The sequence below is a fragment of the Centroberyx gerrardi genome, chromosome 9, assembly GCF_048128805.1.
Source record: "Centroberyx gerrardi isolate f3 chromosome 9, fCenGer3.hap1.cur.20231027, whole genome shotgun sequence".
In the NCBI taxonomy this organism is placed as follows: domain Eukaryota; kingdom Metazoa; phylum Chordata; class Actinopteri; order Beryciformes; family Berycidae; genus Centroberyx; species Centroberyx gerrardi.
Genome location: NC_136005.1, coordinates 8,677,541 through 8,705,100, shown reverse-complemented (window position 1 = coordinate 8,705,100; position 27,560 = coordinate 8,677,541). Strand labels below are relative to the sequence as shown.

The following is a 27,560-nucleotide window of genomic DNA, read 5'->3' as shown; positions in this document are numbered from 1 at the left end:
TGCTTAGATCATCTTCTTATTCGTTTAGCTCCTGTAGGTTGGAAACATAACGGTAGTCTCATGAAATTCAGGCTCATTTTTTGTCTTTTGTCATTGATGTGTTTCTTTGTATAGGATCATTAAATCTAATTTTATCAATGTTACTACAATAAAACTTGTGTCTAAAAAGCTGACGCTTCACAAAATCTTTTAAATGTGTGGGTAATGTAACTATTTCATGCTTCAGTTGGTTTCAGCTTGGTTGAGTAGTTTTGGAAAATAGCTAGTAGGGCTGAAAGATATTGACAAAAAATCTAATCACATCTCTAATCTCATCACAAGTTTTTCTTGTCATACATTTTTTAGAACTTTAAAATTAAAGAAAAGTAGAAAAAAAAAATAGATGTCAGTGTGCAGGATTTACTGAGTTTTACTATGATGAAAGGTTTTGAGTCATGGACCAAATATTAGCTGGAGCTCCAAAACGCCTTGTTCAGAAATCCAGTTTGGACGAAACTCCCTCTTAAGCAATTATTTTGAGTTAGATTTTTTTTTCCGATTAATTGTTCAGCTCTAGTAGCTAGTAAATCTAAAGTAGCAACCAGTGTCGTTCTAATCCATGGAAGTTCACATGGATTAGGGTTGACCTGTTGCCCTTGTGCATGGGGTCATTTTTACTCCCAGGATCAAAACACAGCAGGTTTCCCAAGGCAGCGTGTCGCTCAGGCCGGTCCACTGCCTTGTTATGGTGTACAGTATGTATGTGCTGTATGCGTCCTGTAAGAAGTGGGTCGGAGCAGGATTAGCCGGGCCGAGCCCATCTCAGCTCAGATGGAGCCCGGGGACACTAAACCCTGCTATTCTGAGCCTTTACTGCCTCTGGGACGCTCGACCACTCAGGCCCTGCCAAGCCTTGCGACTCTAAGCTGAGGTTAAATCTCACCGCAAAGAGAAGGAGAAAGGAGAAGGAAAAGAAAATGTAAAGCAAGGGAGGAATTCATTACAGTCAGTAGCAGGACTTTGTCATTAGGGTCCAGCCACCATATATACGATATCAGAATTGTGCATGACTGCGTCGTAAAACGTGTGTCAGTTATATAATACCTAAATAGTCTATAGTATATGATGGTTTGCCCTGACACTGCCCTTAATTACATCTATTTCCTCATTTACACTAAAAAGTTTTGACAGTTTTATTTTTGCTTTGTTTTGAATTTTAGAATTGAAATACCTCAGCATGCAAAATGTCCCTCCAAGACTTTTCCTAGACCCACTTAATGTACAAACCACTTAATGTACAAACCAGTGTTTTTGGATTTTCAAAATCATAGAAGAAAATAGTGGCTATAATTATATTTATCCCCCCTTAAACTGATGACTTGTTGGCCTTCTCTTCCACAGCCAAAATCCACTGGCCTTTCTAGTGTTAATGGATTTGGCTTTATCAAAGGGTCTCTGATGTCTCATTAGAGATAGATAGATAGATAGATAGATAGATAGATAGATAGATAGACAGACAGACAGAGAGAGATGTAACACTGACATGAACCAAGTGTTTATGTAAAGCGTCGGCCCAGACCGGATGGTATGGATAAAAACAAGGCAGCATGCACACACGTGATTGGTCACTGAGCTGATGGGAGGCGGTGGTAATTCAGACTGACACTGAGCTGCCTCAGTGAATCTGTGACACACACACACACACACACACACACACACACACACAGCACACTCTCACTGTACACAGTTCATTACAGCCTGGCCAAAGACTCATCTGCTATTCAATCACTGTGAGACGTCTCTACCACAAACACAGTACAGGTACTGCGAGAAAAGGTAAGGGGAACTTTTGACTTGGCTTGTTAAATTCTTGGAATGTAATGATAGTTGTTCATTAGTAAATATTGTAATAGTAATTTGCATAAAACAAAGCAAAGTAATTAAAAAAAAAAAAAAAAATCTAACCTATAAAAACAGAAGAGATCCAATTATGTATTTTCAGGTGAGATAAAAAACAAAACAAACAAAAAAACAAAACTAAAGCGCTTGTACAAACCTCACCTCAAAATAAACAAAAGAAAGGTGCATGATAATTGCACTGTGAGCCGTACAGCTGAATATACAGCTCATTATAAGTTCATGATATAGTGATTTTGTGTGTGTATACTAGTATATGTGTGCTGCTGACTGGTTTTAAGTGGTCTGCATCAAGAACAGTGACTGAACTTGTGTCCTGTTAATTATTCCTGTGAAATCACTGTAGAAACCTAAATTGGAGGCAGCATTTTGTAAAAAAATAGCAAAACTTTGATAGTTGGGAACTTTGTCATTTGACACATTTACATAATTACTAACAGATTAAAAAAGTGTTATGAGAATTTAATGCTTATAAATGGTAGCACAGACATTGTTGAAGACAAGACGCAAAATGGGCTGATAAACAATGGATTTGGATATTTTTGTTCTCTTTAGCTGTTCTAATGTAAATGCACAGGTGAAGCTGATAACATCATCCTGATTACTAAGCAATTGTGTTAATGGAGATTCTAATTTAATTGACTCAACAGTGTGCCGGAAACATCAATCCTCTCTCAGTGCAGGTAGATGGGTCACCTGTCCTGGACCCCATCCAATTAATCCTCCTGACTGACCTGCCATGACTTCATTAACAGCCATTTTTAAAAGCAACCTCAGAGCCACTGGTTGTCTAACTAGCCACTACCAAACAGTCAGCAATCAGGACAATGGATGGGGGTTTAATATTTTAATTAAGGAAACAGGAAGTCGATGTTTTAAAGTGTTAATTAATTAGTAGTGGCAATTAAAATCATGAGCAGCAAAACTGCCCTGGTTGCTGTTGACTGTAAGTCTGCATTTAACCCTTTGTCTGTGCGTGTCGGGACGTTTCCTCCTGCCAGTGTTGTGGTTAAGAGTAGCTAATACCCGGGATCAAAGGATTAGCATTAGCACTGGAGCCTTAGACCACTTGGGTCAGACTGAGTTCTTTTGAAGTTGGCTTGTGAGATGAGTTATTTAGCCCTAATCTGGCCACGCAGTGCTAATTTAAAGCAATATTCCACTTAGTTTTAACATGGAGGTTATTCGGCACTTGACCGCCATGAAAACCAGAATATAATATGACTATGGACGAGTTTGTAGCGTTCAGATTTTTATTCCCACTCATTTGAATGAGGCCACGAAAATATCCTGAAAACTGACATTTAACACATTTGTGAACATATTCCTGCTACTGTGATTTTCAATTGACTGCGGGTCCAACGCTTTAGAACAGAATTTCGCATTTTTATTGATAGAAGAGAACATAGCGACGGGATACCATTTAGGAGAGATAGTTCTTGTTTGGGAGACCGGATCTACTTTTATTTTTAAATACTAATTTTTGTGTAAACCAAGAAAAGAAATGCAAGATGACGATGGACCAATGACTGGCTTTATTGTCTTAAAAACGGGATCAGTTGTTGAATCTGTTTACCAACGTGTTAAATGTCAATTTTCAGGCTATTTTCGTGGCCTCATTCAAACTCTACAAACTCGTCCAGTTGCATCCGATCTTGGTGATTAGTTCATTATGGTTTCCATGGCGGTCAAGTGCCAAATAACCCCTTCTTAAAACTAAGTGGAATATTGCTTTAAAGGTGGGAGAGGAGCGATGTGTTATGTGTCTCTGGTGTCATGTGTGATACATGTGTGGGTGGTATGGTTTCTCCACTTTTACCAGGGGGCCAAAAATGTTAATTTGCACACTTTTGTTTTCAAATTGCACGACAATAAAGTGACTCATCCTGCCCTATGCCCTATTCTAAAAATGGCTGTTACACCTCTAAGGCTGGATTTATACTGGCACAGAAGATCTGATTTTAATCTGCTTGTGGCACAGACCTGAGCGGCTCTCTCTGTCTGTCTGTCTGTCTGTCTCTCTCTCAGAGCGATGTCCGGACCGAGGCCTGTGGTGCTGAGCGGCCCCTCAGGGGCAGGGAAGAGCACTCTGATGAAGAGGCTGCTGAAGGATCATGAGGGTGTCTTTGGATTCAGTGTGTCACGTACGTTTGTGTGCCAGCCGGCTTTTGGCTTCAACATTCTGCCTGGGGTGGAAGTAGGGCGGGAGTCAGCTGTGGTCACACACGCTCAGCTTGATTGTTTAATCCTGCATCGGCTCGTTTATTTTCTGTTACACTAGTGTATGTTTTAATGTTCTTGCCTGATCCAAATCTGAGGTTTTTGCTGCATCTCAGGGTTCAACTTTAATATTTACTTCACTGACGATTTGTTACTTTATCTGTAGGGTGGTTTTAATGATTAAATCTTTCCTTACAGACACAACAAGAAAACCTCGACCAGGAGAGGAAGATGGCAAAGGTACAGTAGCATTGGCTCAAAAATATTACTAACTAGCGCCTTCAATCTGATATTTATCTGCACATGCTGAACGTTTTTGCCTGTAGGAGCCATAATATCACCCATAAATGTAGGATTTAAAAAAAAAAAATCTTTAAAAATCTTCTCATGAACCACAGTCAGAATGACATGAAATTTGACAAGTACATTAATTGGGTCTGCCTTTACTTGGTTTGTGAAAAGCTAAGGGATCAGTCCAAAAATGGCCAAGTTGTTAACATATAAAAAACATTTAAATTTGCCCAAAAAGTTCTGTAAAATCCTGACAAAGTAATCAATCCACTTAGAATTTTACAGGTTTACCAAGCCACATGTTGTTATGTTGAGATTTGACGAAAATACAGCCATTTGAACTTGTTTTGTGATAAAAACAAAGACTCTAATACCCACAATGACTTGCGGGGCAATCAGGAGACTCAGCTATATTTGCATTTGTTTGTTGCCAGGAAAACCTACCACATGTGTTTCCCAGCCACCTGCCTCCCCTACCTGCCCAACCAACATGATGCCCACAATACTTCTTACTCCCAAGTGAACTGCACAAATGGTTTTGTCCCCTGTAGAACTCCCTTCATATAGAGGGATCAACCTTTTTCTGTGCCTTTTTTGTTTTCTCCATAGGGCTGAACAAGCTCCCCATGCTTCTGGGGGCTACTTTACTGCCCGTAGCAGACATCTTATCCTCTGAAGACATAGAAATGTCAACCTCATTTTCGTGTCCTAACGAATCAGAAACCACAGATAAAGGTGACCTCAGTGTGATTCCTGATCACAGTTTTAAGGCAGAGGGATGGGGGTTACTTTCATCATCCTGGCACATTGCCGCATATATAGGATCTTGCCATGTGGCAAAAAACAGAACAATTTTCAAAGATCTCAGGAATTCAGATCAGTCAACACTTTGGAGTAAAAAGCTTTTGAAAATAGCCCCCTGTGATGCCGAGGTAGTGATTCCCATTTCCAGTCCCATGACGTCTTTGTATCCACAAAATATCTCTACTGCCCATTTCCCACAGTGGCTGATGAAGCATTGGTGATTTGCAACCAACCATTAGCATCACAGGAGAATAATTCAACAAGTGCATCTTTTTTTTTTATATAGGATCCATATGACTTTATCCAACATTTTATCACATTAGTTCATCATGTCCATCCTCTGGTCTGGTTTAATCTTGCTTTCAATGCAGAGAGGACGTATAGAGACAGAGAGAAACAGGATTACATCAGTGATTTCCTTTCGAAGAGCCCAAGAGTACATGGCTAGTCTATTTATTCCAGATAGCAATCTTATAATAGCAGCTATTCATGTTTTGTTAACTGAAAATATTGGACAGTGTATAAATGTTTTTTTTAAACCAGAAAAACAACAGGGGATTTTGCTGGATTCTGGCGGGTATGAGATTTTTGACAAACATTTCTTCACACATAGAACTTTTCTAACATTGCAGTTGACTTGCCAGAGTGATTTTTAAAAACAACTTTTTCAGGTAAACCTATTTGTTTACAGCACAGCCTGTCCCTATCTAGCGAGACGCCTTGCTTCTCTCTTCAGATTGTTACTTCAGTCTGAGCAGACTCTTTCATGTTGTCATGCTAATGATTGTGTGCTATCACAGTGCCCATTAGGATGTGGTCTTAGTGGTAGTAACTTGTTTATTTCTACAACTCCACTGTTTTAGATCCCCAGAGGTTTTGATGTTGTGAAGGAGTAGGCCTGTGGATCTGATATGGACAACATAACATGCTGGCATGCTTTCTGACAGTTATAATGATGGCATGTTTAGAAAGTATCTTTCAAAAACACCTATTTCTCATCTTTGCATGTACTTTTTCCATAGAAAAGGATTGCACGCCTATCTGTTTACACTATCTGCTATTTATCAATATACTGTCTAATAACTGAAAACAGCATCCAGCAAGCATTACACACACACACCAAGATTAGCGTTTGTGCCTGGATTTTCTTTCATTTTGTCTGTGTTCACCTTGATGTTGTTTCTCATTGTGGTGTAAATGGGGTCATCCTTCACTAAACTGTAGCGAACACTCATTTGATTTGCATCACCTCTCTGTTAAATCATTTCTTTCCATTGTGCCTATTTTCATGGCAGAACTAGATTCATTATTAATGTTGCATCTTCCAGACTACCACTTCACAACCAAAGAGGCGATGCAGGAGGGCATTGACAAAGGCGAGTTCATTGAAAACGCCGAGTTTTCTGGCAACATGTATGGAACAAGGTAAACATTTCTCCTTTGAAAAAGTGATATGTGAATATAAGTGATGACTGTGTGTGAGGCACTATTGTGTTGACTTTGATGTGCCATCCTTGAAAATCTTTTAGAGGTATTGTATATTAATGCTTCTCATTTTATATTTGTCGAAATAAACTAAACTATGACAAATTCTTGTAAATGTTTTAGTAATTAGGGTTAGACCAATATATCAGGCCGATATTGGTCTTTTAGTAAATATCAGATATCAGCCAGTCATGTTGTCCACTGCTGATATGATGGAGGCTCCTTCCTGACCACAGCTAAAGATAAAAACAGATAAAAACTGCTACATAAAATCTGAAATGAAATTGTACTTTATTTGCACATTTGATTTATTCATGCAATTGTTCAATAATAGTCTTTTGTAAATTAGTTCTTCATTTTAAAGGCTTAATGTATCCCAGATTTTCCCCACCATGACTGGGTGATGTGGGTCACCCTGCCTTAAAGAGCCGCTAACCCTTAATTTATATGGGTTTCAGTGAAGAGTTTTAATGTTGATGGTCTCAACACTGTTTCATGTCTTTTCCACCCTGCCAAGAATACAATTCTGGAGAAAAGGCTGAATCCTTGTAAAATTGTGGCATGGTAATGGTCAAATTTAAAGATATTGAATATTGCCACAAAATATCAGCAGCTTCAGTACACAAGTATCAGTATCACCCATATCAGTCGAACCCAAGTAGTAATTCAGTAGAAATTCAGTCTGTTGCCTTCTTGCATAACAAAGCGTCCTGAGGCTGGGCCGCTCGGATCAGGAGGCTACATAATAGTCTGGTGACAGATGGAGCTTTATCCTCTATTAGGTCAAAAAGAGCAACGCTGCGGCTCAGCACCTTCTGTGTCACATTTAATCTCTTCCTCTTATTCTGAAGATAACACACTCACTGCAGTAAGAGTCAGTGAATGCTGAGCGGCTTGGATCAATGTTACTATCCTCTTACCTGAGCCGCCGCATGTGAGGAGAACAAAGTTAGGCGATTACACACAACACAGTGGCTAGTTGGTCCTTTATCAACCCCCATCAGATGTACAGTCCTGCTTATTTAGACAGCTTTTTTAAATATATAACTTTATATTGTAACAATGCATGGTCTCTCTATTTAGTAAGTCTGCCATAGAAGATGTGCAGGCCCAGAACCTCATCTGCATCCTAGACGTGGACATCCAGGGGGTGAAGAAGATTAAGGAGACCGACCTGAACCCCATCTACATCTCTATCCAGCCTCCCTCCATGGAGATCCTGGTAAAAGTCCAACATTACACAATGTATTTCAATATTTCCATTTCAATAGCTTTCAAATTCACTGTTATCGACTTGATATTGAGACAATACTGTATATCAGAGTTTGATTTTTTTTTCTTCAGAATATCGTGATCGCAATATGAATTGTGATACATGTGGACAAAGCTTTTTCTTAAAAAATATTCATAAATATTGAGAGGGTAAAAGGATGAGATGCTAATGATTATCTTCGTTTGAATAAAAGTTCTTTGATGGGCAACTTAATTTATAGGCCAGGGATTTGGCACCTTGTGTAGAAAGCTGTCTTTAACATCTTTCCTCAAAGAAAAAAAATCTATCAGCCTCTTGGAATTATTAAATTGCAGTAGTCATTATTGCTGTTTTGATATATATTTTTTTTAATTTATTGTGCAGCTCTAGTGCAAAAGGTAATGTCTTGTTCCTTTGCCTTGCCCAGGAAAAGCGTCTGAGGGACAGGCAGACAGAGACAGAGGAAAGTTTACAGAAACGCCTGGAGGCAGCGCGCATTGACATGGAGCTCAGTGAGTTTTTCAGTTTTATCACTTCTGCTAAAGTATCTACTGAAGGGAAGAATATTGGATTAAAGGTAACAGCTGACTCAAATCTCTTTTCTAGGTAATGAGCCAGGAGTGTTTGATGTTGTTATCATCAACGATGACTTAGACAAGGCCTACGAGGAGCTGAAAGATATCCTTAATGATGTGAGTAAAACCACAAGACAACATAATCCTCTGTTTGGGTTGACTGGTAATGCAAGCTGATGTTGGAATTGATGATCACTTATGTATTCTGGTACTTATTTACACTGCCAGTCAAAAGTTTGGACACACCACATTTTTCTTTATTTTTACTATTTTCCACATTTTAGAATAATAGTAAAGACATCAAAACTATGAAATAACACAAATGGAATTATGCAGTGACCAAAAAAGTGTTAAACAAATCAAAACTATCTTATATTTTAGATTCTTTAAAGTAGCCGCCCTTTGCCTTGATGGAAAGGCAAAGGCTTTGGAAAGAAATTCATACGTAGGCATCAACTTCACTATTTATATTTGTCTAAAAAACAAATTTCAAGTATTTAAGCGTAAGCCTTTAGATCAAAATGGCTTTAAGATGATGAAAATCATAGTACATTCAATCAGGTGTGTCCAAACTTTTGACTGGTAGTGTATTTACTTAGGACTTCTCTACTATAATGGAAGATTTTAGAAACATGTAGACATTTTTAATTGTCTGCCCACTGTTGCATAGACCATCGCACTTCTGACTACTGGTTAATTCTAATGCTGATGGTCCACAAATTCAAACATACTCTATTGTTGCAACTATCATTCGTTGGTCTAGACGAGACCATTAGTTAAATGCCTAAAATATAAAATGTATTCCTCATCTCTCTTTCAACAGGAAATTAAGAAAGTTCAGGAGGCCAAGTCATAAGAGGTGAACAGCAGCCCAGTCTTTCTCTTGCCAGATCCTTTCCAGGAGATCCAACGCCTTCGACTCTGGCCTGAACGACTCCATCTTTACAGATTACGAATACACAGCAATAAACTCTCATCCCGAGAGACGTTTCTTTTTTCTTTTACCCTCTAAGTAATGTGGTCAGAGGTTTGCTCAACACAGTCACATGTTCAAATATATGATGCTCAGGTGGAAAAGACGGTCTCAGGATCTTAGGGTTATTTTCTTGACGAAGAGAATGGGGGCGCGTGATAAAGTAGTACGATCAATGGTCAAAATCTAGGAGTGAAAACCCCATACACTTCTGCCAACTGGCTCAACTGCCATGTAAAAAAAAAAAACACTAGGAACCACTGCCAAAACTGATGCTACATTTTGTCTTTATAATCAAAGGTTCTGTGTTGCATTGCCCTAACCTAAAGTGTGGAGTGTAGTCAAGCTGTACTGTGAACGCACGCCGATATCACCAGTCATATACAGTATAGAAAGTGGAAAATAGTCAAAGATTGTTCATAAAACTGTGCGAAAAATCTGTATACATCTGTGAAATTTCTATCACACTTTAAATTATTTGTCCTACTAGTAGTTTCTGACATTGTAGAAATAAATACACACATAGTTAAGGGTATTGTTGAATATTATACTATTTGAATAATATTTGTGGATGAATATGATATGTAACTGAAAGGGAAAAGACTCAAGCTCACATGCTGCATTTCATTCAAAGATCACATGCAGGAAGTCACCTGTGCACCTGAGATCAGATCCCTGTTTTTGTTGCACTGAAAAGATTTGCATGTATGTTTGTGTGTTTGTATGCAACCGGGGTTGAATAAATGATATGGGGACAATGATCGATCACTTCTGTGCAGTTTAATTAGTCTCTCATTCAGTAAGCCCTTCAGGTGGGTCGGCGACCCAATATTAGTATTATGAAACTTTAAAACGTTCGTAAAATCTATAAGAAGTATGTTTTCTTCAAGCTATTTTCTCCATTTATACATTATAACCATATGGCAGAACATGTAAATCTGTAAATAATAAATCACTCAGAAATATCTGGTTTATACCTAAAGAAGCTGCAAACATTTTTCACTTTGTAATATCACAGCCAGCATAAGGCCAAAAATGTGCATCTGTCTGGCACTGTAGCAAAGAAGCAAAAACAAAATAGTTTCTCGTATCACAGCATCAGACTTTACAACTCATGCAACAGTATGCACTCATTGCATAGATCAAATCTTATCCCTGATATGTTTCCATAAAAACCAAAGCAAGAAAAATGCAGCACACTCGGACATATACAACCAACTGTATATGTACACTTTGAACAGTTATTAAGACACATCACATCTTCATAATCAAAGGATATTATAACAATTTTAACTATCTGACCTGGCTCCAGCTAGCCAGCAAAGAGCCACACAGAAACAATTTGAACTGAACTCAGCTGAGATGAGATTTCCTGGTTATAAGGACCAACATAGTTTCAGGAAACTCTGCTGATGAAAGCAAATCCTACTGTTTTGGGTTTCTTCACCTCACTGGAAGAAGGGACCCTGAAGCTTGGTGCAGACCTGGTCTCGTTTGGCCTCCCTTTCCTTGAGGTAAGCTTTGAGCTTGTCTGTGGAGAAACACACCATGGAGTCTCTGTGTTTGGTGGGGGTGCGATGGCCACGCACCCATGGGTTCTGGAGACTCTCAGCTGCTGTGGGTCTCCCCCTGGACAAAAAACCCCATAAAACATTTGAGCTGTTTTATCATAACGTCTAGGAGGAGAAAACAAACATTTTGATCTGGTGATGGATAGCTAAGATTTCAAGAGTGGAAGTGTGCACATCCAACACTTTTAGTCCTACTTTCAGGCCTAAAATTAGACTAATGGAAAAAAAAACACTGGATTCTTAATCCACTAATAAATATTATGCACTTATAATGTTTGGTTGAAACTTTATAAAGTAATGGGAGCTTGAATCCAGTCAGTGTGCACATATATTTAGTTAACAGCCAGACTATAATCATATAAAGAGAGACGCTCACCAGGCTTTGTTATTCAGACTACTCTTCATGAAGTTTATGGCTCCCTCTGACAGTCCGGGGTAACAGCGTCCAAACTGGATCTTCCCTTTCCTGATGTTTCTGTCTCGCTCCCAGCTGAGGTCTGCGTGGAACGGGCTGTCTGCGCTCAACCTGGACAACAAAGAAGAGTTAAATTCCCCCCCAAAAAATCACCTAAAATCATCTAAAATTCATCATTCAATATCTCTAAATTATGGAGGATTCATTCTGTATAAGTGTTACTTATATAGTCAACCAAGGACTCTAGCTACCTGCTACACAGTAAAATTATAAAAAAATAAAAAAATAAAAAAAACCTCAAAGTGTTTAAACCAACACTACCAGTGTTTATATGAGTCTAATCAATATTTATTAACACTTGAAAATTTGCAGTGTATAGCCTATCCTTCAAGAAAGTGCTATGATATGTTCTGATTTTGTGCTGTCAATCATTTTGTAAGAGTAGGCATCACCTTTATCAAATGATGATTATCTCATTTTGGAATGATTTTTTATTTTAAATAGAATGATTTTACACCAACAAGCATTAATAAAATTTAGTGTATTCAACTAATCAACCTGCATTCCTAAACTTACACGATGAAAGCCAGAAAACAATCACTATCTAATCATCATTCAATATCTTTAAATTATGGAGGATTCAATCTGCAGAAGTGTTACAATTTTGCTATCTTTTAAAAAAAAAGTCCTATAATTTGGTCTGACATTTTTCAAGACTATGCATCACATTTATCAAATCACGGATATCTCATTTTGGAATTCATCTTTGTAGGATTTTACACCAACAAGCATTAATAATATTTAGTGTATTCAGCTAACCCTCCCTGCATTTCTAAACTCACATGATGAAGGCCAGAACTCCAACAGCCCAGATGTCAGTCTCAGGCCCGACACCTTGTCCTTCCAGGATTTCCGGAGCTTTGGGAAGGACGATGTAACCTGACGAAACAGACAGACAGACAGAGGACATTCTTCATAAAGAGTTCTGCTCCTGCTGGCAATGCCATATTCACTCACATGCTGAATTTTATTTACTAGGAAAATTATTCAAATCAGTAAGAAATGGGTAAAAAAAAAAATGATAAGAAAATGGACTTAGGTGTTTGTTAGGCTATAGTAGCTAGGATCAACTGAGCATGAGGTGGTGGTGAGGTTAGGCTGAGCTATTTCCATCCATCAATCCGTCCTCCGTTGAAGACAGTGTACCTTTGCTGGTGCATTCTGTTGAAGGTCATGACAGCCAAAAAGGGGTTTAGTACATTAAAGGAATCCACAGGTTCAAAATCAAAGTTGCTATCAAAATAAGTTATTTGAAATGCAAATGAGAAGTACATCATTTGGTAAATACCTTTGCTTTCAGACAGGCCCTGGATGTGCTCTACGTTGAGCGGCTGGCCAGGTGTGAAGGACTGAGCCGAGCCCAAGTCAACGATCTTCAGCTGGTTGCGATCGCTCACCAGCATGTTGTCAGACTTCAGGTCCAGGTGGACGACTCGGCGGCTGTGAAGGTAGTCCACGGCACTCAGGATCTGAACCAGCAGCTCCGCAACGTGCGTCTCCGCATACAGATCTCTGAGAGGGGAAGAACACAGACAGGCATGTTTGTGAAGCGTAACTATATGAGGGATCTTTAGTAAATGGTTCAGGGTTGCTCAAACATAACATTTCTGACATAAGGCTGAAATCTAATATAGATAATGGGTTGTGGGTAAAACAAACAACAGATTTGACATTGATTATTAATGTAGCAAGTGGCCATTAGCGTCTTCTAGGCCCTTTGTAATCACAGTGTTTTTTAACTTACCTTGTAATATGCAAGTTATCTCAAAATTACTCCTCAAATGTGATTAAATTGTATCAAAATAGACCAAATACATTGTCTTATAGCATTCTCTGAAACACTTTTAAGTGGCAAAAAGTGTTTTGTGGGTGGCCAGATTTGGCCTGTTGGCGCTAATTTGGGCAGCGTCCCATAGGAATAATTTGTTGCCCACTTCCATATTTTTTGATCTCCTGAGACTAACTGGAGCTTCTCATTTTGGAATCATACAGTGTTCAGTTCAGTCAGGGTTATTTCTCCTAAAGGCCCCTTAGGAGAAATAAGGGGATGAAAAACAGACTTAATTTGGAGGCCTTGTATAAAATCTACTACAGCTTACATGTGTATTAACAAGTGATTTTCTGTGAATTTCTGCAGTTGTATGATGCCTGATATTATTTATCTTTCAAAAGAAAAAAGCTACAAGCACTCACTGTTGTTCACTTTTGCACATTTTGTTTTGTTTTTGATGCTTCCGTAGAAGATATTTCTCAGGAAATGCCTTTGTGTGCCTATGGATTCCTATGGATATGAAAACCCAGGTTTTAGTTTCTCAGTCTCTTGAGTGTTAGTTTACCGTCCAGCCAGGCTGTAGAGCAGCTCCTTGCCGGGACAGAGCTCCTCCACCAACACCAGATAGCAGGGGGTGATGTAGGCGGTGTGGAGCTGGACCAGGTGGGGGTGGTGCAGCCTCTTCAGCAGCTGGTACTCCCTCAGCACCATCTGCCTCTGCTCCGCCTGGTAAGGAGTGATCTTGGCAGCGAACACTTGCCTGCTCTGCACATCACTACACTGGATTAATACGCTGAAACGACCCCTGGGAGAGACAAAAAGAGAGAGGGAGAGAGAAATGTTGTATGACAATATTAAGGGTTTCACTGGAAGGTTTTAGTGCCACATGATTGTTTAAATGCTGTTTAAGAGGTTTTTCCACCTTGCCAAGAGTAAAATTCTGTTGGAACACTGACTGCTTGTCAGTTTTTGGCATGAAAGTGGAAAAGTTTTGAGATATTGAATATCTGCACAAAAAATCGTGTATTGGCAGCGTCAATACAATAAACTGTATCTGTATCGGCCTTCAAAAACCCATATTGGTCAAACCCGAGTTTGAATGGAAACATAAAGGAAGGAAATAATATCAAGTAAACAAATACATATAAATCAATAGCAGTTACACTTTTTTTGGTCATTAAGGAGGAAAGACAAGATATAGCTACAAACCTGTTTGAAAGCTGTACCTTGTAATTTTAGAGCAACATTCATTCATGAGAATCCTACCTGTTGATCTCGGAGAGGAAGCTGTAGGTCTTGTGTGTTGGCTGTTGTCCTGACCCACCGACCTTTGACCCTGGAGACTCAGTCTGGATGAGGGGAGTGTGAGTCTCTGTACAACAGAGTGGATTCAATAGGGGATATTGTAACCATCCATATAGTAGCTGTTGTGTATTGTACTGTCTATTGTACTGTGTTGTATTGTGCATATTGTGTAAAATCTCTTGTTTTACTATATACACTGTATCTGTTAATGTCTGTATCATTTCTGTATGCTACATACACCAACTCACCAAGGCAAATTCCTAGTACATGGAAATGTGACGATTAAACTGAATCTGATTCTGATTGCTGATTCTGATTGCTGATCAAAAATAGCACATCAAGGAGTATGAAACAATCACAAATACAGGACAACAAAAAACAAAGTATTTTTCCTTGCCTTCAGGATGCGTAGCCATGACGACAGGTGGTGAGGCATCACTGAAAGGTCCTGCTCCTGTCTTGGTGATGCAGCCCACCCTAAATACGTAAGAAGCTCCTCTGGGTAAGTCCTTCACCACAAAACAGCTGTCTGTCACCTCCTCTGACAGGACCCTCCATTCCCCACCTGAGGAGGCACAACACATACAAGATTAACTGTGAAATCCATTCTGTACTCTTTCAAGTATGGCTTAGCAGTGATATAGTTGGATACAAAAAGATTGTTGACGTAAATTTGAAGGTTAACTTAAGTTTACACCCTTGACTCAAGACTTACTACAAACAACATACGGGGGGGGGGGACTACTATTTAGTTTTCATGGTTTTGTTTTCAAATAAACTATGTCTCAGGATAAAAATAATGTTCTTCATGTCTTGTAAATAAATGTAGATTAGTTAAAAGGGTATTTATTGAATGAAATTGAAGACTAGTCCTCACAGGCAGAACGGGTCAATACTGGAGCCTGATTGGTCGACAACACCAGCTCCTCTAATTGAAATGATGTAAACCTGCTGAGTGGAGGCTTTCTGTCAGTCCAAATGCTGTAAACTTGCCTGATTGGAGTGATTTTAGCAGTAGTTTAGTGAGGGGAGCAAATCCAGACCAAGTCCAGTTGTGATGCATTGACTGAGTTTTGTCCAAAACTACCCGGTTAAAAAGGATGGATTTTTGAAAATGCAGTAACTTTAACTGTAATAAAGGAAAATATAAATTCCTAATAATAGGACCCTTTTAATATGTCTAACATACACAGCAAATCTGATTAATCTTATCTTAACACAAGCCGTCATTTTAAAGATACATTTTAGGTGTTTGTCACTTCTATGCTGCTGTATCATCTCTGTCACCCACCTTCTGTGCAGTACTGTACACAGTAAACAGCAGGGTCACTGGACTGGACTGGCCTCCACACCAGCAGGACTCCACCTCCATCCAACTGGATCCCATCAGGCCTGCTGGGACGGACTGGCTGGTCTGGAAAGAGGGGCGACAGCAGCACATAGACACAGAACTAGGCTTATAGCAAAATAAAGACAGAAGGATTTCAGGCCATTTTGGAGTGGAAATAGATAGGGCACAGAATGTAGCTTATTTTTTACCTTTAGTCTTCTTGAATGCAGGTATTTTGAAGGAGGACAAGAGTTTAGAGGCCTTCTTTTTCGGGCTCTCAAGACCAGTGCCACGCTCTCTTTCAGGTGGGCTGGGAGTTGATCCTTTCACTATTGGCCCTGTGACAAAGGACAAACAACACACAACCCCAAAACAAGTAAACATTAGACTGGATACAGTAATTGTCAAAATGTACCCTATACAGTACGTACTCTATACAGTATGTAAAGGAGTGCTGATAATGGTCCTAATAATGGAAGGAGGATAATGGTTGTTGCTCATGTTGTTAATTTTTCTCTCAATGTGGATGCTGGTAAACAGAATTTCCTGCTTCAGGATAATATAAAATGAACATGACTTGCAATAGCTCACCTCCTTTACTCAAGTCCTCCTTACTAGAGGACCTGGTAAAGAGCTTGGTCAGGCTGGAGGCTGAAGCTCTCATCTTCTTCCTCAGAGACATGGTGGGGGTGTCCGGCTTCATGATCTCTCCTAGTGTGGGTCCCAACCCTGTGTTCTCCAGCTGGGAGTAGGAATGGCCAGTCCAGGACTGCCTGCGGAAGATCTTCAGCAGTCCCAGCTTGGGTGACTTCCCTGTGGGTGGTCTGACTTCAAGGGCTGGAGCTGATGCATGCCTCTGGAGGCCATGGCTTTCCTTCTTGTCCCTGGCCCTGGGAGGCCTCTCCGGAGCCTGGAGAGAAGAGAGGCTGGGGCTGGGGCTGGGCGTCACTGACAGGATCTTCTCCAGATGACCGTTGCTCCTTGTGGATAAGTTAGGGTTGGAGCGTGTGCGGTTCCGCGGCGGTGCCTGGGGAAACAGGCTCCTGGGTTTAGATTCCTCCTCAACCGGCTGGAAAGAACAAGGGGACGGTGAGATCAGAGGCTCCTCCTGATCATCAAACCCTCCTCTCGCTCCTGATCTGTATCTGGCTGTAAGATGACCATGACTCAGCTCCTCACAGGAGCCAAGTCTACTGGAAGACCCGGAGCCACCATGCTCCATAATAAACGACTCAGCCAGGGAACCCTGGGAGCCAGCAAGGTTGTCCCCCTCCATCTGTTCCTGATCCAACCTGGGGCTTCTTCTGTCTCCAGCAAGGAGGCTTGAGCCAACAGATGTTGCACCAAGCATGGGATTCCCCTGTACAGGAGCAACAGAGCCCCTTCTTCTGGTGGCCCATCCAGCGCTTGGAGGCGCCAACAAGGTTTTTCCCACCACTTCATCATCTGTGAAATCCTCCTTCAGACTTTGAGTGCCTTCTTCCTCACCTGCTGCTGTGCGCTTCGGTGAGCTGGGAGATCGTCGAGACTCATCAAGAGACCTGCTCCTCCTGTGAGGGGGTAAGTTGGAGTGGGAGAGACTAACTCCGCTGTCAAAGGAACAGGACTTCTGCATAGTGGGCTGTACGGACCCCCGTCTCTGGCCACGGGTGGCTTCTGGCTCATCCTCCACATATTCGATGAGAGGCTCGTTGAGGCGTCCTGAAAGACTTCTGCGGAGCGGCTTGCGGCCTCTCTCCTGCTTTTTGGCCTGGAATTTGTCCCGTAACGTCATGTGTCTGGCAGACATGGGCGAAAGCTGCTGAGAGGTGCTGTAGAAAGTGCTTCGGATGACGCTGCCACGGGGGATACGACCCCCCTCACTCCCTGAACCCTCGTCCCCTTCAGATAGGTAGAGGGATGGACTGCTGTCCCTGCTGACCCTACGCTCCCTCTGAGGTGTGTGTTGGCAGGACACATCTGACGACGCAACCGACTGCCTGCTCACACTCCTCTCTAGTACACTCCTCCTTCCACCCATCTCTCCATCCTCTTCCTCCCCTAGTGTCTCTTCCTCTTCCTCCTCTACATCTAGGCGGAGTTTGGCAAAAGGTTCTGGGATCTGGGCTCTCTCCATTAGAGGGTCATAGTCCTCCTCGGTCTCCTCCTCCTCCTCAGTTGGGCTGCAGTGCTGGAAGAAGTCCCAAGAGTCAGCCTCATCGTACTCAGACGATGAGCCACTGCTCAAAGAAGTACTGCTGTGCTCCTGCGGCTCCCGGGGGACTGTCACTGCTGTCTCTCTGAGCGGGGCGTCCAGCAGCTCAGGGATGGGCCTCAGGGTGAGCACTGAACCAACGCAGGTCAAAGAACGCTGGGGAGAAAGATGGGACAGAAACTGGTCAAGAGAGAATTAGACAATAAGTTTAGTTTTTAGACATTTAGGTGACGCTCTCAGTCGGGAACGATGTACAGTGAATTCAACAGTAGAATCAGCTTAAACTCCTACATCGCCAACATTACAAGCAACCAATAATAGGGAGTGCAAGGGTCAAAGCCACAGCACCAGACAATAGATGTAGACATTGTTGGTGTTTTTTTCATGGGGTGTATGGTTTCAATGAATGCTATAGTGCAAGAGAAGGGGACTTACCTGCCATTTCCTTCTTGAGATGAAGACTTTCAAACTCCTCGTGTTGATTTCATCAGTGTCTTCACCCGCATGTTCGTCCTGACAACAACAAAATGATTTATTGATTTAGTTGAGATGAGTCTGTGATGAGTTGATGAATTGTTGAATACAGTAAAGCTTAATTAAAACACCTAGGTTGTGTGGTGCTGTATTTTATCTCACCTGGAACCATGCATGGCTCAAGCACTCAAAGGCGGATGGCCGCTTCCTGAGCAGAGAGAAAATAATACCTCTAATGAATTGTTCTTATATGAATAAATACAAAACAAAACAATTTCACAGTTGTCTATTGCGTCTTTTGCATTTTTGGGTAGTAAATGTTAGGTCATGATTGATTGATTGTCACAGAATGAACATTTATATCACCGCTGCAAAAAGACCTGATTTTACACATAAGCATATGACTGGACTGGTGATTGGCACTGTAAGACTAATAGTGGAACAGGTTCCTTACTCTGGATCTGGCTGCAGGACCATGCGGAGGAAGTTCTGGGCTTCAGGGCTCCTGTACATGACATCAGGGGCGTCCCAGTTCAGGGTGCCTTCCCCCACCCTCAGCAGTGTAGCACGGTCCGTCTCACCCACAAACGGGCACCGGCACATCAGACTGTCAAGACACAGCATGGTGTCAACAGAACCTTAATGAGTCAAATGCACAGCTTTTTCATATACTATTGCCGATTCTGAGGGTGTCTATTATCAAAAGTACAGTGATACTTACCACAGATAGGCCATAACACCAACAGACCTGACAGAAAGAACAAAGATATTTCTGTAATGCCCTATCATCTCATTTTTGCTCTCCAGTTTACAGTGGAATATGGCTTAAATCTAAGATGGCGACCTGAGTGAAATAATAGATGCAAATTATTATTTTAACCTGTTTGGAGTACCAGAATTTGGTACCCCACCCATATGGTACCTAAAGCAAACCACAAAACGAATTTGCAAATATTATCTGACCCGGGTCTGCAATGTGCAGTGAGCCAGATCATTAGTTCAACTCACCAAATATCAGTGGCGATAGTGACTGGTTCTAGGTGAACAATCTCAGGGGCAACAAACTCCGGTGTGCCAAACTTGATGTACTGGTGTCTGGATGTGTCTATTTCCTGGCAGAAGCCAAAGTCACAGATCTTGATCTCATCTCTGGGAGGATATACCATCAGGATATTCTCAGGCTGCAGAGATTATAAATGAACATGGCATTAAGAAATGCATGTAAAAAAACAATACTGCTGCAGTCAATGACAGAATGTTGAAGAGGCCCAAAACCTTACTTTGATGTCCAGATGCAAGATGTTCATGCTGTGAATGTGACCAACTCCCTCTAGGATTTGCTGGATGTACAATTGAACCTGAAATGAAAATACAGGATATTTGTCAAGAGTCAGACATTGAGTCACAAGACAAAAATAGTAATAATAACTTCTAATTTTCTAAAAGATACATGTAACGTTATACCTCTCTCTCACTGACTGATCCCTTCAGCAGTAAATGGTCCAGAAGTCCATGAGAGCAGCAGCTAGAAATGGTGTTATGGAATTCTTAATTGAACACAGACCAATCTCTTATTGGTTAAGTGCTGTATTGTGTCAAACATGCAGATAGCTAAATTCGGTATGAGGAAAAAAAGTAGTGAACGTGTGATGAGGAGGATACACTTCTGTGACCAGGACCAGAGTGCGTCTGGTGCAGAAGAAGTCCAGCAGACAGGCCACCCTGGGGTGAGCTAGACGGGACAGCAAGTCCCTCTCCTGGAAGGCCCTGGTCCTGGTGCTGCTCTTCAGAGGAAGAAACTTGGCAGCAAAGCCTTCACCCGTCCTTCTGTGGACCACACGCTTCACTACCCCAAATGTACCCCTAAAACACAGACAGACGATGGAGGTCAAATCAAATCTCAGCAGAGATAATGGCCAGCGAGGTTTATGTGAATATGATTAACAGGTTCACCTTCCAATTTCCTCATGGACGTCATAGACAGAGAATAACTTCCTCCTCTTCCCCAGCTCCACCTCTCTCTCCTGAGACTCCAGTAGACCTACACAGAAACAATGCCCAAAAAATGGTCCATGTGCATAAAGCATGTCAACCACCTAGATCGACATCATTCAGTCTTCCTATCCCATTCTCACAACATTGGCGGTTCAGATACTTTGTTCTGAACTGGGAATGCTGGGTGGAGCATTGCACAGTGGGATTGGCCAAAAGGAGTGAATGACAACAATCTAGACATCTGACATGCTTCATTCCCAAGGTGCATTAATTAAGGTTTTGCACATAGATCGTTTTAATCCAACTATCAGGTTTTGTTTCGACCTCTTTGTAAGGCATACACTTAACTGCAAAGCACATTTAGCTAAGAACTACACTATACTGTTTTATTGATTTTATTTTATTTTGCTTCTTCTTACTGTTCTTACAGTTCTCATTGCCTTTATTTACTGATGTATGTTTTATTACCAATGTTTTCTTCTTTTACTTGTTTCTTCTTTTACTGTTCTTACAGTTGTCATTGCTTCTATTTACTGTTTTATGTATCTGTATCATCTTGTTTGATATTATGCTGGTCTGTAAAACACTTTTTAAACCATTTTTAGAAAAGTGTCTCACCTTCCTCCACTGTAAGCTGAGCCTGGCATGAGGCATGTCCAGAGTCGCTGTAGGAGAAGCAGGTGTATATGCCACTGTCCTCACCCTCGGGGCACACTATGGTCACTGAGCAGCGGGCGCCGTGCTGCACTATCTCCACATTCTCATTGGCAGAAAGTTCCTCCCCATCCTCCAATCGTAGGAGAAAGAGTGATGTTTTAATAAGGTTAAAAACAAAGATTAACACTGAGTCTGTTTGATGTACAGAGCTCCTACCTTGTACCACTGTATCTGAGGGGTGGGCCGTCCTGTGATGATGGCAGTAAAGGTAGCTGATTGGCCGGGCTCGACACACAGGTCCTCAGTGGGCACCTGGATGGAGGGAGGAGCTGGACAGGAAATGAGATCACTTAGTGACTATTTGAAGTATGATAATAGTCATGCTCTTATGTTTAAGTGACAAGAATACCATCTGGAATTTCCTGCATCGACTCTGAGATGTAGAGCTCTTCCTCCTCTTCCTCTGGGTAATACAGAGGCTCCTGCACCGCCTGCCCTACGGATGCAGTGGTAGCAACTGCCTCCTCAGGACTACATTCAGTTCTGGAGAGAAAGATAAGTCAAAAATACTATTGATAAGGGCAGGAAACCAACTTTTTATCCATTGGCCACACTACCTGGTGGATTCTAAAAATCACTACTTTATCATCCAGTGATGATAAAGTTGATTTCTCAATTAAAAAGGATCTCCCAGTGACACATGGTACTTGGCAAAATGGCTGTTCAATTGAAACTTTTACCAACCAGACAAGAAAAAAATTACCAGGATTTGACTTATGTCTGATGTCAATTTCCTTCGATGCCACAATTTCCTTCAATTTCATCTATTTCAATCAATTTCCATCATGCAACAATTTTGGTGGTATCCCAACATGTGTTGAACTCACTGTTCAGGGTATCCAGGAGAGAAGAGCATCTTAGCAATAGAGGTGGGGCTGATGTCTGTCTGTAACCATTTCTTCACAAGGGCAGTGGACCAGCCCTCTGAGTCTGCATCTAGGAAAACCAAAATGCCACTCAGACAGAATGTAAATGTTTCTTTTTTTAAATATAAATATAGGAATTTTAATTTTGCCTTGACCTGTAATGTTATACAATACTGCCTGACCAAAATGCTTAACAAAGAAAGGAAAAGCTGAGAAAGTACAGTACCTTTACAGACCAAGGACGGAGATAATGCATTTCTTACCTCGAGACTTGAGGGGGTAACCCCACTAACCCACCACATCAACGGGACATGGGACCGTCCCCATTCCCACAGGGGGGTAACGGGGACACCTGCCCAGCACATGACCATCTCGTGTTGGTAGGAGTGAAGAGTTATTTGGGCATGCGTTGGCAGGAGGAAAAAGGGGATCAATGCATGTGGAGTGGTTATTTGTTACCGTGACAATGATGACTTACATGGAAAGGTCCATGTGAGGAACTTCCTGCTTTGGGACTGGTAAAGGGAAGTAAGATGAAAAACAGGTTAAAGATAATGGATGGACTAAATGGTCGACTGGTGTCCAAAAGCCAAAGAAAAACTTGATATGTGAATGAGACAACCTTTACAGTAGCCTGCTAAACTTATCAGAAGTTGTTCAAACGTATGATCTGATCTACATGGTCTCATTAATCTATTCCATTCTATTGCATATCCTATGTGAATGTGAGATTGATGTGTTTTTGCTAATGCTTTTAGATAGCAAATCACTGTGTAATTTATAGTGTGTTTAGTAATAGATACTGTATTTATGTCTCAATCACTGTCAGTTATTGCACCTCACTGGTTGGACTGACTTTTGGACCACCAAGATCAATTTAATGGAGAAAAATGACTTAGTCCATTCCAATCCATCCCCTCTCTGGAAATTGGAGACATGATGAAAAACACAAAAACATTCAATACAATAAATGTATCAATGTCTTTTTATGGATGTGGATGTTGGGAAATACAGTATGGTGTCTATGTTGAATGGTACAGTAGTTGGAAGTACTGGTTGGAAGTGATGGTGTGAGTGTGTGTAAAATGGAAAAGTGAGTAAAATCTTAAAATGGGACAACACAAACTTGAAATAATGAAGAATGACAATGGTTGAAGGTGGAAATTGAGGTGAATTGTTGCAACGTGTTGTGATATGATGTGATGTAACAAAGGGTGAACTGAAGTGATTCGAAGTGAAGTGGACTGAAGTGAAACTGAACAATGGCCATGGCATGTGCTTCTTTAATCCCTCCTCAAAAGATGCTAAACTAACTTCAAGTGTGGAGCATCCATATGAAAACCCAGAGGATGGAAACCACTCGTGGGTTTCCATCCTCTGAGTAGGATATTTACCTTGAGTAGGTGGGGCTGTCCTACCTTTGGGAGACAAGTCCTGCGGTTGGTCAGTCTCAATATTAATCGGTGGCACGTAGGCGGGACACAGCCCTGCCTTGCACTTGACACAGCCCAACTCATTCCAAAGCTTAAACAGAACAAAATATTTGATGAATCTTACAAGAAAATTACCTTGATTATCTTGATACATGCATTACAGGCTTTATAGATCTGGGTTTCATACCTCACACTCATACAGTCCAATATCTGCCTCTGTTGGATTGATTATCGTCAAAGACAAGATTCCACTCCGGGCGTCGTTCAGTATATAGTATTTCTGCTGGTCATTCAACTCTCTGCCGTCTTTCAACCACCTGCCAGACCCAAAGATGAACACGTTTGACACACATAATGACCAACTAAAATCCTATAAAAACTTCTGTTGTGATATCTGCTCTGTGTTTCCATACCTGATTCGTGGTAAAGGAGCAGTGAGTGTGGAGCAGATGAACTGGATATCCTCTCCTTCCATCAGACAAGCACTCTCCAGCCGACTCACAAATCTGGGTGGAGCTGGAGAGCGGAACAAATTTATTGCCGTCTGTGCCCTTACACTTTGGAAAAGCTTAAACTGGCAAAAAGCAGTGTTTATTTTAAAATGTGTAGTAGTAATAGTACCAATAGTGCCCTAACTATCACGTGTTCCTCTGTGGCAGCACTCACATGCACAGCGTACACCTACAGTTACAGACAAGGCTCTTAACACCTCTCTGGCCCACAGACTCACCCTCCACCACCACCTTGGCCAGTGTGCTGGCGTTGCCCATGGAGCTGGTAGCATAACACACATACTGTCCAGAGTCTTCTGCAGTGAGGCCGTCCAGGATGAGACTGCAGGTGCCTGTCCGGTCCGCTGTGATGATGTGGTGGGGGTCATCCTCCAAAGGAAGACCATCTGAGAAGTGGACATCATATTATAACTATGAAACTATGACCATAACCAAACCAAACGTAGAGGCATGAAAGTGTGTAACTGTATGAATGAGCAAGCAGGAGCATGCATGCTCAGCAAAACTTCCCTGGATCAAATAAAGTGAAAAAAATGTGTTATTAGGTAACAGTAGTTTGCTACAAAAACACTACCCTGTAACTTAACAGTACAGTGTGTCTCCAACATATAAGAAAACTGGTACAATATAAGTATTGAAGTTTTTTTTTTTTACCTTTGAGCCAGCTGACCACTGGTTTGGGCGATCCTGAGACCTTGCAGGTCAGTTTGATTGTCTGTCCTATCTTTGTGGTGCAGTCAGACAGAAGTGACTCAAACACTGGTGGACCTGTTGACACACACACACACACACACACACACACACACACGCACACACAAAATACAGACAGAGCATATGGTGAAAAAACACACCCCAAAACACTTTGATTCTTAATGATTGTGAAAAATATGCAGGACAAGAAACTAAACTTTCAGTCCACAAGCCTTGATGATTGGTGGGTTCAGAATTTCAGAGGTCAATTTAATCCCTTAGATTGATTAAAAACAGGCTATTTATCTGCCAAAGTGGCAAGGAGAATTGACGGCCTTATTGACCACAGCCAAAAGTTGGTGATGCTTATTTCCCTCCCTGTAGTAATATGGCAGTATACTGGGACAGACAAAGAAAGACTTACTATTGGTGGGCAGGCTGGAGCGCTGCTGAAGCTCCTTCAGGTCCTTGAGCCAGGAGAGTTTAACCAGGGTAGAGCGGCCCTGCAGTGTGTACCTCCTCACTGAGCCCCTGTGCTCGTGCCACAACCCCCAAGATTTTTCATCTCCACCCACAGCCTCCTTCACCTCCACATCATTCAGCTGGGGAGCAGAAAAGGGGAGAGCGAAAGTGAGAATGAGAGAGAAGAAGAGTGAAAGGGAGAGTGTACGGTCAAGGAGAGGAATAAAGACGAGAAACTCAAGAATGTCTTGAAGTAACTGTCTCCCCACTTGACCAACAGTGGTACTGATAAGTGGTTTTAGCATTTATTTACCCAGGAAAGTAGAATATGTAAGAAGACTTGAGCACAGGCATTACCTTCATTTTGTTCTTGAAGGTGTAGGTGTCAGTGTTCATGCCAGGGTCTTTTTTCAGCTTGCACAGGATAATACAGTCCTTGAAGAGAAAGACCTGTCTCTGATGCCCTCTAGAGGCTGTCTTGATTTCTGGAGATTCCTCCCACACTGTGAAGACACCCTGCAAGGGAGAAGACAAACAAAGACATAATGACACCTGGAGCTCACATTCTTTTCATTCATGTTATATTATTTTCATCTAATCACACCCTTGCCCCAAAGAGAGAATTATTCATTTCCTCAACCGTAAAATGAATCCAAAGCAATGACACTATATTTTTATTTCATTATAGTACATACTGCTTTGAGCATGATTACCCTTCAAATATTTTGTGTATTTTTACAGGCAGTAGGCTATGCATCTGCAGGATGGATTAGAAACCAAACAGGGTCTGAGGCATGATGATAGCAAAAGTTAAAAGCGTTTATTTTACATTGTACAATCTGAAAACTGGATTACAGGTTTTAATAATCTGGTCACACTGGACCCAGTGCCTAAACTGGATATCAATACATGTCATTCCCCTTTCATTACCTGTCGGACGGGCTCGCCCAGCGCCGTTAGAGGGGCTGGGTAGTTCTCGATGAGGGAGACCTGGTGCATGTTGTCAGACCTCCAGGGAAGACAGGACACCATGGAGAAGGCATCCTCCAACAGACAGCAGCTCTGCCCACTCTTGGCTTTGTTCTTGATTAACTCCTGCAAATAACATTTTCATTTAGGCTTTTAGCTGACTCTCATTTCCATAGCTTACAATGAGAGCAACAGTAGAAGAAGCTTAAATTCCTAGATAGGCAACATTATAAGAAACCAATTGTTAGTGAAACGTTCAAAGCGATAACAGATGGAGCAAATATTCCTGTTATAACGCATCCCAGCATAACCTGCTTCTCCTATTAACAACCACTTTGAAATTAATGATAAAGGTTTCGTACTCATCTATTACGATAGAAACATATTTGTAAAATTATTTTAACCTGACCTTAAGTAATGCCTGGTAGGTCTGAATCCTCTCCACTGGTCTCTGGAGGAAAGTGAGGACATCCATGACTGGAGCCTCAAGGTTACCAGATTCTGTGGATTCCTGAAGTGTAAAGGGAAAATATCAAACAAACACAGAACATTAGATCACTGTGACAATGCTGCTATTCAGTACCTTCATTGTTATTTTAAATCTTAACAGGTTTTTTGAATACTTTGAAATACTGTTGGATAGCCTTGTCGGTGACGCAGGCCTCTGCTTGTGTTTGTCCCACCATGTAGTGAAGATACTTCTCAAAGTCCTCAGTGTGCTTGATCAGATGCATGGCCACATCATCGTCTGTGGCACACTCGCTCAGACTGGGCAGGATGGACCTGGGAAGACAGTGATACAATAACTAGAATCAGGATTAGATTTAGTTTCACAGTACATACTGAGACATGTAGAAAAGGACAACAGGACTTCACATACAGTACAAACGGACGGTGCAAAACATACGATGGACAGCAGATTACATAAATCTCCATATGTGTATACATTCAATATTATCTCACTTCTTAAAAAAAACTACAAACTAAAGACTACATGATAGTCTCTCTGACTACTGTATTACCTCTCATGTAGAACCACAATGTCCCTGATGTTTCTGAAAATGGTCTCTTTCTGGTTAAGGATATTAATGGGGACTTGGTGGCTAGTCTCCAGATGATGCAGGTGGTGAGAGTTGAACACCTTCATCTCCTTCACAAACTCCTCTTCCCCATCAATCAGACCTTGGATCAGTTGGCTAAAGACAGTGAGAATTTCATTCAGACTGGATGTAATGCAGCAATTTATTATTTTATCGTACTCCTGAGAGACTTGTAATATGAACAAATTGTAAAATAAGCA

General features: G+C 41.3%; 2 protein-coding genes across 2 annotated transcripts in view; one reads left to right on the top strand and one right to left on the bottom strand.

The window, feature by feature from the left end:
- Nucleotides 1–3,928: 3,928 nt before the first annotated feature.
- On the top strand, nt 3,929–9,936 carry guk1b (guanylate kinase 1b). The gene is made up of 7 exons (XM_071908603.2): nt 3,929–4,040; nt 4,315–4,356; nt 6,540–6,636; nt 7,780–7,918; nt 8,376–8,460; nt 8,555–8,640; nt 9,347–9,936. The coding sequence occupies exons 1-7, from the start codon at nt 3,929–3,931 to the stop codon at nt 9,377–9,379; spliced, it is 594 nt and encodes a 197-aa protein (XP_071764704.1). The 3' UTR covers nt 9,380–9,936.
- A 344-nt stretch (nt 9,937–10,280) lies between these two features.
- The window catches only part of obscna (obscurin, cytoskeletal calmodulin and titin-interacting RhoGEF a), a 45,218-nt gene continuing 27,938 nt past the window's right edge, over nt 10,281–27,560 (bottom strand). Inside the window, exons 45-79 of the mRNA XM_078285643.1 lie at nt 27,283–27,456; nt 26,869–27,043; nt 26,670–26,771; nt 26,222–26,386; nt 25,649–25,807; nt 25,254–25,431; nt 24,794–24,907; nt 24,358–24,525; nt 24,041–24,143; nt 23,815–23,944; nt 23,613–23,718; nt 22,156–22,264; nt 21,678–21,811; nt 21,485–21,597; nt 21,230–21,398; nt 20,570–20,657; nt 20,279–20,479; nt 20,081–20,141; nt 19,897–19,974; nt 19,625–19,797; nt 19,338–19,364; nt 19,071–19,223; nt 18,779–18,824; nt 18,578–18,655; nt 16,540–18,298; nt 16,158–16,286; nt 15,910–16,023; nt 15,016–15,183; nt 14,580–14,685; nt 13,879–14,118; nt 12,831–13,054; nt 12,689–12,703; nt 12,325–12,421; nt 11,444–11,593; nt 10,281–11,125 (exon numbers count right to left, since the gene is read on the bottom strand). Coding sequence (XP_078141769.1) covers nt 10,945–11,125; nt 11,444–11,593; nt 12,325–12,421; nt 12,689–12,703; nt 12,831–13,054; nt 13,879–14,118; nt 14,580–14,685; nt 15,016–15,183; nt 15,910–16,023; nt 16,158–16,286; nt 16,540–18,298; nt 18,578–18,655; nt 18,779–18,824; nt 19,071–19,223; nt 19,338–19,364; nt 19,625–19,797; nt 19,897–19,974; nt 20,081–20,141; nt 20,279–20,479; nt 20,570–20,657; nt 21,230–21,398; nt 21,485–21,597; nt 21,678–21,811; nt 22,156–22,264; nt 23,613–23,718; nt 23,815–23,944; nt 24,041–24,143; nt 24,358–24,525; nt 24,794–24,907; nt 25,254–25,431; nt 25,649–25,807; nt 26,222–26,386; nt 26,670–26,771; nt 26,869–27,043; nt 27,283–27,456 — 6,187 coding nt within the window. The 3' untranslated portion in view covers nt 10,281–10,944. The remainder of the gene's footprint in view (nt 11,126–11,443; nt 11,594–12,324; nt 12,422–12,688; nt 12,704–12,830; nt 13,055–13,878; nt 14,119–14,579; nt 14,686–15,015; nt 15,184–15,909; nt 16,024–16,157; nt 16,287–16,539; nt 18,299–18,577; nt 18,656–18,778; nt 18,825–19,070; nt 19,224–19,337; nt 19,365–19,624; nt 19,798–19,896; nt 19,975–20,080; nt 20,142–20,278; nt 20,480–20,569; nt 20,658–21,229; nt 21,399–21,484; nt 21,598–21,677; nt 21,812–22,155; nt 22,265–23,612; nt 23,719–23,814; nt 23,945–24,040; nt 24,144–24,357; nt 24,526–24,793; nt 24,908–25,253; nt 25,432–25,648; nt 25,808–26,221; nt 26,387–26,669; nt 26,772–26,868; nt 27,044–27,282; nt 27,457–27,560) is intronic.